The sequence below is a fragment of the Nannospalax galili genome, unplaced genomic scaffold (assembly GCF_000622305.1).
Source record: "Nannospalax galili isolate Female #2095 unplaced genomic scaffold, S.galili_v1.0 scaffold788, whole genome shotgun sequence".
NCBI lineage: Eukaryota > Metazoa > Chordata > Mammalia > Rodentia > Spalacidae > Nannospalax > Nannospalax galili.
Window position 1 is genome coordinate 427,145 of NW_008359996.1, and position 17,089 is coordinate 444,233.

General features: G+C 45.9%; 1 protein-coding gene across 2 annotated transcripts in view; it reads right to left on the bottom strand.

Annotated features, from left to right (window-relative positions):
• Positions 1–16,535, bottom strand: part of LOC103726315 (integrin alpha-X) — a 28,812-nt gene extending 12,277 nt beyond the window's left edge. Inside the window, exons 1-18 of one of the 2 annotated variants that reach the window (XM_029559041.1) lie at positions 16,483–16,535; positions 11,627–11,723; positions 11,025–11,130; positions 10,433–10,536; positions 10,070–10,140; positions 9,810–9,924; positions 8,215–8,345; positions 7,802–7,947; positions 7,410–7,563; positions 6,204–6,354; positions 5,937–6,010; positions 5,652–5,781; positions 5,419–5,561; positions 5,097–5,237; positions 4,790–4,999; positions 721–851; positions 438–595; positions 149–303 (exon numbers count right to left, since the gene is read on the bottom strand). In XM_029559041.1, the coding sequence (XP_029414901.1) occupies positions 149–303; positions 438–595; positions 721–851; positions 4,790–4,999; positions 5,097–5,237; positions 5,419–5,561; positions 5,652–5,781; positions 5,937–6,010; positions 6,204–6,354; positions 7,410–7,563; positions 7,802–7,947; positions 8,215–8,345; positions 9,810–9,924; positions 10,070–10,140; positions 10,433–10,536; positions 11,025–11,130; positions 11,627–11,663 (2,157 nt within the window). In that variant the 5' untranslated portion in view covers positions 11,664–11,723; positions 16,483–16,535. Of the gene's footprint in view, positions 1–148; positions 304–437; positions 596–720; positions 852–4,789; positions 5,000–5,096; positions 5,238–5,418; positions 5,562–5,651; positions 5,782–5,936; positions 6,011–6,203; positions 6,355–7,409; positions 7,564–7,801; positions 7,948–8,068; positions 8,195–8,214; positions 8,346–9,809; positions 9,925–10,069; positions 10,141–10,432; positions 10,537–11,024; positions 11,131–11,626; positions 11,724–16,482 lie in introns of those variants that run through there. The other variant, XM_029559042.1, reaches the window with a different exon arrangement.
• Positions 16,536–17,089: the final 554 nt, after the last annotated feature.

The window sequence follows — 17,089 nt, forward strand, 5'->3', positions numbered from 1 at the left end:
CACCTTCATGCCAGATCCTGGGTTAAGGCTGAGCCCCAGTGAAGCCAGAACTGCCCTGTTCTTTATCTGCTAGCCTGCTTCCAGTCCCCAAATGCCCCCCCCCCCGGCAACTTCAGCTACTCCCACAACCCCTCCACAGCCCTCTCACTGGGAGGAGCAACTTCATAGTTTCACAGTGCTGGTTCAGATCAAGGTGTTGGACCCGAGTCAGAGCTCGGGTCTTTGTCTCCTGGAAGATGGCACGGGGATGCATGCGTCCGGGGTCTAGGGTCAAGTCAAAGGTCACAGAACTTTGGAGGCTACCTGTAAGGAAAAGCAGAGCACAGGGAGGATTGAGAGAGCCAGAATTTGCTCAGGTGGGCAAGGGGCAAGTCACCAGAAGGATTCCAGAAGGTTGAAGGATTCCAGAGACCAGAGTCAGAAGGAAGAGGACTCACCTAGTTGGGTCTTTGGGCTTTCATAAATCTGAAGGCAGACAGTGACATTACTCAATGCCCGGACAGACGTTACCTGCTCCTGGCACTCAAACACAGACCTGGTGATCTCTGCAGGTAAGAAGTGCATAGCCACCAACATCCTGAGGATAGGTCTGGTCCTGTTAACAGAACACTGAGTTGAGGAGAGAGCCTTGGCTACTGGGATCTCAACCTGCAATAGGGAAGGTAGGTCCCTGTTCAGACCTAAGATAGATGGGGAGTGTGTAAGGAAGGCTGTTCTCACCTGAGCAGCAGCACACGCCCCTGGGACCCCACAGCCAGGTCCACCAGTCCATCCTGGGTGAGGTCATGACCCCCACTCAAAGACTGCCCAAAATACTGGAGCCTGGAGGAAAACTGGGATCCTGTAATCCTCTGTCCAGAAAAGAAGATGAATCAGGTTTCAGGAAAGGATGCTATGGTTTGGTTGTGATTTGTTTCCTAAGAACTCAGTGTTCAGGCTTTGCAGAACCTTTAAGAGGTGGATTCTAGCGGAACCGGGTTATTGAGAAAGATTAAGCAGTTCTTCTGCAAGCTCAGTTCCTAGAAAACTTGCTATAAAAGAACAAGACTGGCTCCGCATGACTGTAATCCCAGCACTTAGAAGACAGAGGCAGAAGAATCTCTAGTTAAGGCCAGGCTGGGCTATATAGTGAGTTCCAGCCCACTTTGGAATACCTAGTGAGACCCTGCATCCAAACAAAGGACTGGCCTTTCCCTGCTCTCTTTGGCTTCCTGTCCTGCCATATAATCTCTCCCCATTTCCCACCATGCCATCTGTCATGATGTGATGCAGCCAAGGAGCCCTTGCAAGAACCAGAACCACAGTTAGAACTTTCTGCTTCAGAAAGTGAGCTAAGTAAACATAAGCAGGGCAAGAGAGCACTTTTAAAATAAGCAGCAAGAAAAACAGGAAGGTGAGACCACGAGACAAGGAAGGGAAAGGAGGAAGTCACCGTGATGACTAGAGAAAGGAACTCCTAAGAAATTAGAAGGAAGAGCCTGGAAAGCTGACCTGAGTTTCACTCATTCATTTAGTTAGTCCCTGGTTCCAATGAACTCTACTTATAAACCGGGAGGCCTCTAGCAAGGACTCAATCCTTCTGTGCCTCAGTACCCTCATCTTTCATATGGGGCGAGAATACTTCAGGATTTAGCTACAAGCACTAGATGAATCCTTCATGCAGTTCTTAGAACAGCACCTGGAGCATGGTCAACATTATGATGAATATTAAGGCTAAAAGTGGCCTCAGGGGCTTGGGACATGGCTCAGTGGGTAAGAGTGTCTGCTGTGCAGGATCTGAGTTCAAATTCCCAAGTAAAAACCTGGCACGGACACATGTGCCTGTAACTCCAGTGTTGGAGAACAAAGAGAGGTGAATCCTGGGAGTTCATTGGCCTGTCAGCCTAGTCAAAACTTCAAGCTTCAGGCTCAGTGAGTGACTCTGTCTCAAGGGAACAGGTGAAGACTAATAGAGAAAGACATCTGGCCTCCTCATGCGCACACATGTACATGTGCACTCACACACACCCCACAGAAAAATAAATAAAACAAAAAGGACCCCAGGGCTCATCTAGTTGTCAGTCTCATTTCACAAACAGGAAAAGTTGAGAGGCTGTGCCCACGTCACACAGCCTTCAGAGTCCACTCCAGACCTGAAATCAGCAAGTCTAATTCTGAATCCGAGTCACCGTTTTGCTGTATTTTCAAAAGATAAAGAGGGACAAAGTTGGGATGGGGAGTGGCTACACCCAGATCCAGATTCTTCCCTCCTGGGTATCATCTCCCCTGTGGGCTCATCACCTCAGAAAATGACTCTATAGAAAGTGGAAGACATCACAGGTAATCATAGTGAATTTTAAAACGGAAAATTACCTCTTACTAAGTGAATCTAGAAAAGATAGATGTAGGAAGAAACAGCAGCACAGTAAAGGAGCCAACACCAGGGTCTTCATACTCAAGAAGAGCCATGTCTAGTGTGTGAGCCTGTGGGGGGCAGTGCAAGCCTTTCTAGTCAAGTGTGTGGCAGGATGTGATGGGGTGGGGAGAAGGGAGAAATCATCATGGGTCAGTGAATCCAGAAAGGCTTCATCTTTCAATCAGACCTATGGACAGAACCCAAGTGATATTTGCAATCTAGGGTTTACTTAGTAAACCTGTAAGACATTTTGGCTAGGGAAAGCTAAACAAATTGATGTGAACTGAATACCATTTCATGTCATTCTCCCCAAAGGCTCACCCTCCTTAGACCTCTGTATTAACTATTATAACAGTAATAGACTATAACAACACAACACCTACTATCTACCAGGTATATCCTACACACTTTGTATGAACTCACTGGTTTAATGCTCAGCAGCAGCTGGGTGTGGTGAGTTTATTATAATCACCATTTTACAGCTGAACACAGAGAATTAAATATATTCATCTCTTTTCTTACTGTGACAAAATTCCTGACTAAACAACATAAAGGAAGGAAGGATTTATTTTGGCTCATGGTTCAAGTCCTTCCTGGCAGGAAAGACGAGAGCTGCTTATAGAATAGCAGCCGGAGGGGGATTGGGGGCTGGAGAGCTGGCTCAGTGGTTAAGAACACTGGCTGCTCTTGTAGAGGACCCAGGTTCGGTTTTGGTTCCCAGCATCCATAACCCCAGTTCCAGGGGATCCAATGCCCTCTTCTGGCCTCCACAGACATTGCATGCACACATGCACTTACATACACGCAGGCAAAATACTCATACACATGAAATCAGTAAATGAAAAAAAATTTTAAATGGCAGCCATGAAGAAGGAAGAGGAAGAGGAACCAAGGAGGGAGAAGAAGGAAGGGAGAAAGATGGGGTTACTAATCTCTCAGCACTTCTCAATTCAATCACGATTAACCCTCATAGTGAGTGACCTTGCCAGTATCACACAGATTTTGGCAGAACTGCGGGGACTTTTCTTGCACTCTTTTGAAGGAGGAAGTACTGGATTTTTTGAGATAGTCCTATACCATAAAATTTACCTCTTTAATGTATACAGCTCAGTGGGTTTTGTATGTTCAGAGTTGTGAAAACCATTTCCACAATCAATTTTAGAACATTTTCGTCACCCCCAAAAGAGATCTGACACCTGTTAACAGTTACCCCATGTCCTTCATTTCCCCTTAAACCCAACCCTAGGCAACCACTAATCTATTTTCTGTCTCTATAGATTTGCCTATTCAGGACACTTCATAGAAATGTAATCATATAATAAATCCCCTTTAACTGGTTTCTTTCCCTTAGCATAGAGTTTCAAGGGGTAGCCTGTACCAGTTTATGGTGGGGTAATATGCCATTGCATAGATAAATTTCTAATTTATCTGCTCATTAGTTGTTTCCACCTTTTGGCTATTATTAATAATACTGCAAAGATCATTTTTGTAGGGACATGTTTTCAGTTTCCTGGTACTAGAATTTCTGGATCACATGACAACCATATAATTAATCTTCTGAGAAGTTGGCACACTATTCCAAAATGGCCACAGCATGTTTACATTCTCACTAGCAGTGCATGGGGTACTACATTCTCCACATCCTCAGCAGTCCTTGTTCTGATCAGCCCTCTTGACACCAGCTCTGCTGGTGACTATGGCGCTGTATTTCTCTGTGACTATGAGTTGCTCATGCCTGCGACTAATGATGTTGAATCTTCAAGTGTTCATTGGCTTTTGTTAATTTTCTTTGAAGAAATGTCTATTGAAATATTTGCGTATTTGATTTCTTTGACATTTGCAAAGGAATTCAGACCCCACCTTCTCAGGGAAACCTACTCCATTGTGTGGAGGGCTCCTGCCTAACTGGGTACTTAGAAAGATCACTGTTTGCAGGGATGGAATAAAATTAAATAGCGTTCAGGGAGATAAAAAAGATGAACCAGCAAACTAAGGCAGCTGGACCTTAACTGATGAGCAACAGGGAGCCACTGAGAGACTGAGATATGTGAGAAGTCAGAAGACAGGGTCCTCCCTCATCAGTGTCCTGGGTCACCTTGAACCTTGCATCAGATCTGGAAAATGGGTTTCCAACCTGGTCCAGGTATCTTATGAAGTTGCTAGGGGCCTAAAAAATATGGCTGGGAAACTACTCGTCTCAATACAAAGCAGTGCATATGCTAGTCAGTCTTTCCATTTCTTAGTTCCATGGGTTTCACTTGTTTTGAAATACCCAGTGCTTAGCAAGGAAGTAAAATGAAATCATACGGGAGAATTTTCCAGGAGGTGTTGTAAAAGAATGGCAGAATCAAAGAGGAAACTGTCCTAGTGTCAAGAAACAGTGATCAGCCTCACCTGGCTGGGTGAGGGACCGATGACCAGTTTTGAGGCTCCATGAAATATGTAGACAGCACCCCGGTTCTCCTGCTCTCCAGGTGCACCGACAGCCACATCTGTCAGGCTGTCCCCATTCACATCCCCCAGCACTGTCAGAGCCGCCCCAAAGCGGCCCCAAGGATGGCCCTGCTCCCCATGGAGAGTGGCCTCACACTGCCACCTGCTCCTCTGCAGAACAAAATCAGCATCAAGTCCAACCTGGGCAGCCCTCCACCCCACAGCCAGACACCACCCAGCCCAGGACCCCGAAGAGTGAGTCACTTACCCCCCTGGGCATGGGGCACACAGACACCTGGCCCCCTCGGGTCTGCTCATAGTAATGGGGGGCCCCAATCAGGACCAGGTCTGTGTTGCCATCTCTGTCCATGTCCACAGAGCAAAGGGAGGCCCCAAAGTAGGAGCCAATCTGGAGGACCAAGCCAGAAGTCATCCCACTTGCCCTGCCAGATGCCCCCTTGGGACCAGGTCCGGCCTCTCTCCCAGCACCATGACCTCCTCTTTGGGCCCACAGACCCTGCATCTTCTCCTTCTCCACCCTGGTCTCGCTGCCCACCCTCAAGCTCCTCTCTGGCTCCCTCCATACCAACCTGAGTCCCTCTGACTTCAGATTTTGGCCTCCACTGCCTGGATTCCTGGGTAAAGATGACAGCCTTCCCGGTGTGCTGGTGGCGAGGGGCCCCTAGGACCAGGCTGTAGACCCCCTTCCAAAAGGCCAGCTCAGTGGAGTAACCTGAGGGGCCCAGGCCTCAGCACCAAGGCTCTCCCAGCTCCAGCCAGCTCATCCCCCACCCTGCCCACCCCTCCCACGGCCTCTTCTCACCCAGGTAAGCATCCCTCATGTCCACATTCTCCTGAGACATGTTGATGAAGGTGGGTCTCATATTTGGAGGATACAGGAAGACACCTCCAGACCAGCTGAAGCTTCCCACAGCCCCCAGAACTGGTCCATCCTGAGAGGAAGGTATTCCAAGGCTGAGTAGGTTATAGCAAGATGCCAACATAGTCCAGGGAAGCCTCCTCTGGCTCCATACACCCATCCAACACTAGCCACCCCCTCCTCCCTCCTCTCCATCCTATATCACCAGCCTGAAAGGGCTCCACTCACAGGTGTCAGTACAGCACTGAAACCCTCCTGGGACATCTCCAGTTCAAAAGAACTGCTTCTTACTGTCTCTGTACCTAGGGAAACATGATGCTTAGGTTTCAGTGAGAAATTTTTGTGAGGTTCAAGAAGGCTTCTCAGGAAAATCTAAGATCAGAGACCAACACCTATAGCCAGGGTTAGCGCCTGGTAAATGGGGGATCTAGGTTCAAAAAGGGAAGACCCTTAAGCCTGAAGAGTCCTGAAACAGTTGCTTCATTGCTGACTTACCCTCAATGGCAAAGATCTTCTCCTTCAGCTGGTTTTGAATATCCTTCAAAGCACCAAAGTTGTCCACACTGAATATGTGATCCTGGGAAGGCTTTGATGCAATGTTATTTAATTCTTGCCAGGAATGAGCGTGGTGAAAAGCCCTTCCTACCTGTCTCCAACAAAGACCAAGTCAATGAAAATGAAAAATGTAATATGCATATATGTGAACACTATTGTTTGAATCTGAAATGTCCCCTGTGGGTTCATGTTTTGAACAGCTTGTGGGGTAGGACCTCACTGGCAAAAGTAGGTCACTGGGGTTGAGCTTTTGAATTTTAAACTATGACCTCCCCACCCTCCTTTCTGGCCTTTTTCCTGGTCTGCCACAGTGTAAACTGCTGCCTCATACTCCCGCCACTATGAGCTCTATCCTTCCTCTTCTTCCATGGTGGACTGAGACCCTCTGAAACTGTGGGTCAAAATAAATCATTCCATTACAGAAGAGGAGGCAGACGGGATGCAAGATCTTGAGGATGGGGAGGAATAAAATGCTGTTGTCCACATGAGGTGGCTATTGCACTCATGAACTTGCAACAGCTGTGGTTACCTATACAAGATCAACATAAGATCAAGCCAGCCAAAATTCCTACATAGATGCAAAAGATGATCTCTAGGCCCTACCCCTTACTGAGGAGCCTTTGGCAGTTGATAGCTGCTGGGGGTTGCGGGGAGAATCATCCTTCCTGAGGGCATGGTCACTGTGGGTTTCCAACACTCCAGTGGATGGCCCCACACCCATGCACATATGGGCAGCACTGATTAGATTTAGTAGGTTATCAAAAAAAGGGAAGAACACATAAAGTTAGGAAGAAGAGGTACTGGAGGGATACAAGGACATCAGAGGGGGGAAAGGGGGATGCGGTTGTATATGATCATACTTTATTGCGTGGAGGCCAACCTGGTCTACATAACGAGTTCCAGGCTAGCTGGGGCTACAGGAAAAAAAAGTCTCAAAAAAACGATTCCTTGTTTCTGTCAAATATTTTATCACAATGATGAGAAAACTAATACACTACTAATATCCTCCAAGAACACCTTCAGTGCTGTCTTAACAAGTTTCAGATAGGTTGAACTGGGCTAGGATGGAATTTTCATCCTGAAACAGCAGGAGATGAGAAGGGAAGAGATGGGAGGAAGTGGTGGGTGACCCTCTTGGTGTCATACCCCAATTGCATAACGGATGATGCCTGCTTTCTCTGCTGTGGGAATGACATCTTTATAATCCAGGTGGTCACCTTCTTTCCTTCCATCAGTGATGACAATGAGGATCCTAGTGGCATCTTTCCGGGCCCCATTTTGGGCAGTGAACAGGTGCATTCTATGGAGAAAGAACAGAAGCCAGAGGCCTGTGAACAAAACTATGCTGGCTTCTGATGGCTTTGTGAAAATGAGGCTGTAGCCCTTCCTTTGGGAGGCCCCAGTCCCATTCAGAAAACCCTCCAAGTTGGCAACAGGGTTATGGGCTACATTTCAGGCATTTCCTATTCCTTTCTTGTAAAAGCAAATGAGGCCTAAAGGGAGATGTGGATGCTCTGAGAAAGGATGTGGGGACTCACATGACATGCTGAATAGCTGTAGCTGTGTGCGTTGTCCCAAACAGTTGGTATACAGAATTCAGGAGGTTTAAAGGGTTTGGACTGGAGATGAAGTCACTGAAAGTGAAATGTGTCTGGAAACGGTTGGAGAACTGCACCAGGGAGAACTGAAGAGAACCACATGGGGTTGAGGGTTGAGACTACTTCCTCAAGGCTGCTAACACTCCCCAGCAAGCCTTCCCACAGCAGGGCCTGCAGACATGCCTCCATCCCCCCTGGGGAACATACCTGTGTGTTAGGTCTCTGGAACTGGTTCATCACAGCTTTCACAAAGTCCAGCATTGTTTTAAAATTGTTGGAAGAAATGCTACCTGAGCCGTCAATCAAGAACACAATGTCCTGTTCCTGCCTTGGACACTCTAGGGAAAACATACCTGTGTGTTAGGTCTCTGGAACTGGTTCATCACAGCTTTCACAAAGTCCAGCATTGTTTTAAAATTGTTGGAAGAAATGCTACCTGAGCCGTCAATCAAGAACACGATGTCCTGTTCCTGCCTTGGACACTCTAGGGAAAGATGTGGCCCTGGTCCTCTAAGGAACACTCAAAAGAACCCAGGACCTTGACCTCCTGGTCACAAGAACTCACTTTCCCAAAACCCTCCGCCTACCCGAGTCTGGCAATCAGAGCCCAGCCCCTCCTGGGTCCCCTCTATGTCAGAGAGCAAAGCTTCCTTAGTCCTCTGACTCAGGCAAGGCCTTTGAGTCTCATAAAGTCTCATAAAGAGGCTACAAGAGCTTCTTCGCCCCACAAAGCCATGCTGGTAGATACAAAAGTACAAGCACCTCCCATCCAAGTGGCAAGAAGCCAAGCGCCTTCTCCCTCCACAATGACCATCTGTTCCCTCCCTCTCGGGCCTGATCCCTCAAAACAGCCAGGAAGGAAAGGACCCTGGTCCATGACAAGTGCCTATCACTGGTTAAATGCTGAATTGGACTTTTGCTCCTTACTTTCAGTGTCATCCCTATAGCAAGAGTCACACACCGACCCTGTTCTGTTCTCTGCTTCAGTGTGGATTCCCTTCCTGAGCAAAAGCAGAATCTTTACTCAGAAGCTTTTCCCATTCAGCAGAGGAGACCCCAGTCCGTTCCTTCCAGCTTTCTTTTTGCACCAGGGGCCTCCCACAGAAAGACTAGTGTTCTGACAGTTCCTGTGGATGGCGTCTAGACATAAGGAGTTACTGGATGGGGCACCCATCCGTTTCCCTAAGGGCCTCAGAGGAAGTGTGAAGCCAGACAGTGACCTCCGAATTTGACAGGCTGGGTCTGAAAAGCACACAGTTCCTCCACACCTTCCATTGCTACTAGTGCCAGAGAAGTCATGCCCTGTGCTTTGACCTGGTCAAGCACACACACAGTCACACACAAGCACACATGCATGCATGTACATATATACATATGACTGTACATACGCATACATAAACACGCACAGTCGCATATGCATGTACATGCAGCTCAAACTGCATCTCCATCAGCTGTGCTCAGACTGCTGTACCAACCAGCCATTGGAAAATTAATCACCTCCATTTTCATTCTAAAAGCACTAGCAGCTTACGTTAACGGTGACCTCATGGCATGCCAGGCATTGTGTTATACCTCAGCCATGGGTCATCTTGTGTTATTTCCAAAGTTGTATACATTACTAGCCCCATTTGAGAGATGAAGAGTCTGAAGCTCCAAGACAGCAGAATAGGGTGTCAAAGCTGGGAGTGACTGTGTTATACCTCAGCCATGGGTCGTCTTGTGTTATTTCCAAAGTTGTATACATTACTGTCCCCATTTGAGAGACGAAGAGTCTGAAGCTCCAAGACAGCAGAATAGGGTGTCAAAGCTGGGAGTGACTCTCCAGCCAAGACTGGAGCTGCTACATCATTCCTGAACTACTCTTTTCCAGATCCTCTCCTACCCCCGCTGCACCCCCAGTTAGATATGTGTGGGCTCCCCAAAGGAGCCAATGGCCCTGAACACTCACCCTGCAGAGCAGCTGGGAACCTTTGATCCTTCAGGAAGGATGAGCCCAGCAGAAAGCAGAACCCAGTCAAGTAGATATTCTCTCTGCACGTGTGGTGCACGGTAGGACCGCAGGCCTTGCGACAGAGGGGGCTGATGGATGGAGCTGCATTTGCTCTGGCCCCCCTCCTGTCCCAGCACCTCAAGCATCCATAAGCACCCCAGCCCAACAGCCTCAGGTCCCTATTCTTCCCCTCAAGACCCTCACTGAGAACAACTCACCAGCAGCGAGGAGGGATTGGTGGCAGCAGCGAGGGACAGGCCCAGGGACATGTTCACAGCCTCTGGGGGCACTGAGGAGACAGACATGTGCATGGTCACTCTTGGGGGAAGAGGAGACTATGAGTGCTGGGTGGGACTCACCTCAATCTGGGAGACAAAGGAGCCTCACAGAGAAAGGAGACATCCAGGTCATAAGGGAGCTGAGGGAACACGGGGGTGCAATGGGTTGGTCTAGGAGCCCATCTCAGGCTGAGAATCTAATCTACAGAGAGAGCTGAAACTGGAAAGTAGGGCTTCTGAACTCTGCACTGGCCCCAGAACATAGGAGCCCAGCACTAGGTCCTAGGCAGAGCTGTGACTCACCCTGCAGGTGGATGGGCTCACATGTGCCTGTGCTGTAGCCACATTTGTAGAGGCCACCTATTTGATTAGTGGCCTTTATTTCCTTGGGTGCTCCAACCACCACCCTGTGGGGAGACAGAGAACAGTGCAGTCAACAGCAGACACTGGAGCCCAACCCCACTCCAGAGGGTCGACTCCACCTGTCTATAAATTAAGATTCATAAGAATTGTAAATCGGAGTGGGTGAGAATTTTTCTATTTTATTCCCTGGTGTACACCCAGCATCTTTGATGTAGAGTGGGTACGTAGTAAATATTTGTTGCCTGGACAATTCTTTGTAAGTTTACTATGAGACTAAATTAATGCTTGTCTGTGGAGTCAGGTCAACCTATAGTGCCTGGCACTTAGTAAGCACTCAGTAAATGTTACCTGAAATTATTCAACAGCAACACAATGCTGATTTTCAGTACAGACATTCATAATGTGGAGAACATTGCCACACTCAACAAAGGGAAAGTGTGCAAATAATGCCACTGGGGCATGGGGTTGGTAGAGACAGGGTTCTGCGGGGAGAAGAGCTGATAAGAGTCAAAAGTTGCTACCCAATCCTCACCAGGAGTTTCCATACTGGACCACGCTATGTCCAAACCCAGCACTGTCCATGTGGAAGTTTGTCGGCCGCTCTGTATCCAGGTTGAAGCTGAGAGAAGGCATGAAGGCTACGGAAGTATAAGAAGCTTCAGAGGGGGTCTGCCTCCTACCCAACCACCATCTCACCCTGCTCGCTCCATCTCCTGGATTGTTGACTCCCTTGTCTCTCTTCCACACCCAATATCCCAGAGGCCCTGGCCCTGGGCTCCTTCCCCACCTCTACCCCTGGGGCTTCCATGAGGAAGAATCTAGGGAAGCTTGGGGGCCACAGGGGCATGATAGGCACATAATGAAATTTATTTGTTCTGCCTACTTAAGAAATCTGTGGACTATCAAATTCAACTAGCCCTCCCTTTCCATATCCCTTGAATTCTCCCCAAACTGTTCTTCAATATTCTCTCCTTTCCCCAAACTTCATATCCCAAACCTTATGCCCCAGTCTCTGGCTAATACTAAGTCTCTCTCCCTACCTAGACCCTGATCACTCAGCCAGATCCTCCAGCTCAGAAGCCTGACTCACTAAAACCAATTCCCCAGTCCCAGTTGTTCAGGGCCCAGGCTCACCCATCATCAGAAAGAGGGCTGTGCAGGTACTGCTCATGACGAGAACAGAGGCAGTGCTCTGAGCGCCTAGGCCACCTCAGGAACAGCTACCAAGGCACTGAGGAAGCAAATGAGTAGAAAAGTGGTCAGGAGGCCAGAGATCAGGAGGGAAGTTTTCAGCATGACTCAGAAGGGAAGGGTGGAGAATTCATCAGAAATAGGTAGTGAGGGAGCAGAGGCAGCCCACAGAATCGTTCTAATCAGAAATGACTTGACATGGTTCCTGGTCCCTCTGATGTTTGCCTGAATGGATGCAAATCTCCTGCCCTGTCTTATCCTTTTCAGTTCTCTCTTGTACTAAAAGATGCTTTCCCTTGACTTTGACTTTTTTGTAACCCTCAAGAGGGTAGAAGGACAAGGGCCCATCCTTGAGGACACTAATTAGATCCCTCCACTTCCAGGCTGGTAGACTGCATTAAGAAGTGAGCATGTAGCCCTCTGGAAGAACATGGAGTATTCGTTCATAATAGTGGTTTAGTCATTTATTCAATGAACATCACTGGAGGCTGATGAGAAGCTTTTGCTAGGTGGAAAAGAAAACATAAGCCATAAGCCAAAGTCATTGCCTTAACTTGGGGGTCAGTGGAGACACTTGATGGATGGGCAAGCAGTAAGATGGTCGCTGTGAAAGGTGAAGTACAGAGACCACTAGAAGTCCCACTGAGGCTGAGAGGACCCAGAAAGCTTCCTGGACGAGGCAGCACTTGAGTTGAGTCTTAAAGGCAACTGAAGTCAGGAGAACACAGGAAAACGGATTTCAGAAGAGACAGCCAGATGTGAAGGAAAAACAACACCAGAGACCTGTTTGTGGAGTAAGTTATAGGAACTGTAAAAATGTGTGATGTGGCAATTTCCTCTGGACAGATTCATTACCTCTCAGGGGAGGAAAGAGGCCTGTGAGACTCAGTAAGTAAAAATCCCACAAGTTTCAGGAAATACCTAAAACTAACAAGATTCACACTCCCCCAAGGTGGTAAACAACTCTCTCTCTCTCTCTCTCTCTCTCTCTCTCTCTCTCTTGCATCATCACTTGCTGGGGTGGACTTTTCAGTGACATAGCTGCCTTGAAGTCATCCATGCTTTTACCAGTAACCCCTCATCCACAGTCCTGCCAATAAATTCATTGGTTTGCCAAGCCAGAGTTTAGTGAAATTGCTACTTTAATCTGTCGTCAGTTCTCTGTCTGGGATGAGTAGATATTTGTTTACGTCCCCCTTCAAAAAGCTAGCAGGAAGGGTAAGCAGGCCCCAGGCCCTGGAAATTCCATTAAGACATGTAGCACATGTTAGATGTAGGAGGGCAGAAAAAGGAAGGAGTTTCAAGTTTTGAAGTAACAGTCAGAGTCCAACCTGCAACAGGCAAGGAATGTGCTCCCTGGATCCAAGGAACGCAGCAGAGGGCTGATAAAAGTGGTTCCTTGGGGAATGATTATCTGCAATCTAAAGGGAGAGCAGTCTGGTCTTTTATAGGAACTCTGCTGCACACAGCTCCAAGAGTGAACTCCGTGCCAGGGTCCGGTGTCCTTGAGGGTCTCTTTTCTGAAGATTATTTGCTCAGGCAGGCGGGTAGTTTATCTATACACTAAAGGATACAAGTGGGCTCCATAAACAATCTCTCTCTCAGTCCAGGGAGTGACCAGTTGGTAAGGCTTGAGCAAGGCCGGGCTGCCAATTTAGGGTCAGTTAGACACTTTAAGGGATTTATGGATTTCCCTAATGAGGCTTGTGGCTCTCTGCAATTGACATATTCTAAGAGCACTCACCTTTGATTCCAGCATTTGGGAGGCAGAGGCAAGTGGATCTCTGTGAGTTCAAGTCCACCCTGGTCTATATAATAAGTTCCAGGCCAACCAGGGTTATATAGTGAGAATCAATCTCAAAAAAAAAATAAAAAACAAGAGGCTGGAGAGATGGCTTGGTGGTTAAGAGCACTGGCTGCAGAGGACACAGGTTTGGTTCCTAGAACTCACATTGTGGCTAACATCCATCAGTAGTTCCAATTTCAGGGAATTTGACACATTCTTCTGACCTCTGCAGGCATTGCACGCATGGGTGCACTTACATACATGCAGAGCACTCAAATACATAAAATAAATTTTTAATTAAATTTTTAAAAAAATTAAATTTAATAAAAATGAAAAAAAGACAGGTTTATTTTTATCCTGCAGGCAGAAAGGAGCATTAAAGGGAATTAATGAAGAATGAGATCTTCACATTTATCTTCAAAAAACTATAAAGTAATTCACAATATCCAGGTTATGGATTTAGAATGGATAAACAGCAATGGATGAATGAATAAAGAAAATGTGGTATATATACAAAATGGAGTATTATTTAACCATATAGAAAGATGAAATTAGGGGCTAAGGATGTCACCAAGCATAGGAACACAGCTCCACACCATGCCAGTACCTGCCTGAGGAGATCTTTTCAGAGACCAATCAGGATTTATTGCTTTGACAGAGAAATTAATTTCAGGATGAGCCAATATAAAGCAAATTTGTATTTATTGGGTCAATAAGAAGGCTTGGCAAGTAAAGGAGTTTGCTGCCAAGGCTGACAACCTGAGTTCAATTCCTGGAACCCATGTGGAAGGAAAGAACTCCAAGTTGCCCTCTGACCTCCACATGCACACTGTGGCATGTTCAATCTCTCTCTCTCTCTCTCTCTATATAAAATAGAAATAAAAGTCCTCCAAGAAAGAAAGAGTAAAGCACACACAACAGGATGAGTTTGGGCTTCACTTAGAGAGAACTGTAACTGGGTTTCCTTACAAAGGCTTGTGATGGTTAATCATACTGCAGGTGCTGTGTGCAAAGATGAGACCCCCAAGGCTTTCTTCTCCCAGGAGGCAGTTTATTCGTGCTGGCATCTGGTTTTGTGGGTTCATACCAAAAGACAGAGCCTCAAGCAAAGAAAGACCCAGCCTTTTATATCTTCGGTTAGTCTCCCTTTACAGTTCAGTTTGTCTCCCATATATGGTAATACATACCCTGATGGATGCTCCATGCTACAAGGTCATGCAGAACTCTATGCATGCACTTTGACACAGATCCCACTGCATTGCTTTTTCTTTGCCCTGGGGGGCGTTCCTACCACAATCCAAATTGTCAACTGAAATCAACTAAAACATAAGTCTCTAGGTACTACTCTGAGGGACTTTCTTAATCAGATTAATTCTAGGAAAGGCTGATTTTTCAATATCTAAATTATCATAATTCTTATTGTGGCTAGTAATTTGATCTGTCCTGTTATCTTGATATTGCATCAGATTTTAGTTTGAGGAAGTAAATGGAAAGTCACATTACAGATGAAATCAGATAATAATATATTTCTTTAGATTCCTTTTTAAAATTTTTGTCTTTTCCCACATACCAATGAGATAGAAACAAGAGGTCAGATCTGTTAGATATTATAATTTGTAGATTTTGTGGGCATAATCAAATATTTTTTGTTTTATAATCAGATAGGAAAATGAACTTCAACAGAATGTAGAGACACTGTACAATATTGCCTGTTTACTTTTATTGGCAAAATATGAATATTGTTTGATTTTTTTAATCCCAGCAAACAGTACTAAAGGATGCTATAAATAACTCGATCAAGAAGCAATGGCTTTTGAGGTATAAACATCATGAATAGTGTAATTGGGGACTGATTTTTTAAAATATAATTTGGATAAGAAAAGCTACCCAAACCTTTGGGTAACCCTAATAGAGTGAATGAAGTTTGCCATAGGGATTGTCAGAGTCTTTCACTTGTATCTCAACATTTTAAATATCAATAGGAATAGTAATCCAACTCTTTAAAGTTTTATTTTTATTATTTTTAGGTGTATTCTTGGAGCTTTGGGGGGGCTTCGCACACATGAGTGCAGGTGCCCGAGAAGCCAGGTATTGATCCCCTGGAGCTAGAGTCACAGGCAGTTGTGATGTGGGTGCTGGGAACCGAATTCAGATCCTCTGCAAGAGCAATATCTGCTCTTAACCACTGAACCTTTGCTCCAGCTCTAGAAACAGTAATCTTAATTATTTAGACCCAGTTAATATTTTTCACTTTTATAGTAGGAAGACCTTTATGTGGTTTAAGTTCTAGGAGGATGAATTTCAAATTGAGATAACAGGTACTGGAGAGCTGGCTCAGCAGTTGAGAGCACTAGGAGGTCTTGCAGAGGACCTGAATTTGGTTCCCAGCACCCACATGACCACTAACAACCATCCTAACTCCAGTTCCAGGGAATTCGATGCTCTCTTCTGACCCCCATGGGCATTACACAACATGGGTACACTCACATACACACAGGAAATACATTCGTACACATAAAATAAAAATAAATATTTAAAATAGAGATACCCTTTAAAATGGAGTTCTTTTGGAAAATTTAAAATAAGACTTTTCCAATCTAAAAACTATTTTAAAAAGCCAAATTATACTGAATACAGTAAGATTTTTTTTAAAAGGGTCTTCCTGTAGCCCCACCTGGCCTGAAACTCTCTATGCAGAGAAAGCTGCCTGCCTCTGCCTCCCGAGTGTTTGTATTAAAGGCATGGGCCCAGCCCAGAGAGAATTCTTTTATAAAGGTGGTAACAAAAAGATAGTAGGTCTGGGCAAGCTCACAGTCATAAGAGAAATGTGATTGGTAAAAGGACATAATGGCTTCATTTGTAACCGCCAAAACTAAGATTAGTTCTTTTATCATTTAGGAATATACCACGGAAAATTTCAAATATCTTAGAAAATTTTAAAGTACCTAAATATAAAAAGATTCAAGAAATGTTAACAGTGAGAGTTAAATATTCAGTTACTTGAAGCACTCACCTGTTGATGTAGTCAAAGATGAGTGTCCCAGCTGTTCTGAAGTCCATGTAGATGTATTTTCAGAAGCTGTCAGAAACTGAAGACTTTATCTGCTGAAGCTTTACAGCAGAGGATGTGGTTAGAAGCACCTGATAAGTCCTTTAGAGTCCTTTCTTGGGCCTGGTGAGCTGGCTCAGTGGGTAAAAGTACTTGCTGCCGTGCCTGATGACGTGAACTGGATCCCCAGGACCCACATGGTAGAAGAGAACCGGCTCCCACAGGTTGTCCTCTGACCTCCACTCATGTGCCTTGTGTCATGAGCGTGCGTGCATACAGAAAATAAATAAATAAATAATAACAAATTAATCTTTAAAGAGCCGCTGGTGAGCTGGCTCAGTGGGTAAAAGTACTTGCTGCAGTGCCTGATGACATGAACTGGATCCCCAGGACCCACATGGTAGAAGAGAACCGGCTCCCACAGGTTGTCCTCTGACCTCCACTCATGTGCCTTGTGGCATGAGCGTGCGTGCATACAGAAAATAAATAAATAAATAATAACAAATTAATCTTTAAAGAGCCCCTTTTTCTCCAGAAACAAGTCTTGATTGTGGTATCTTTTTCCAGTTTA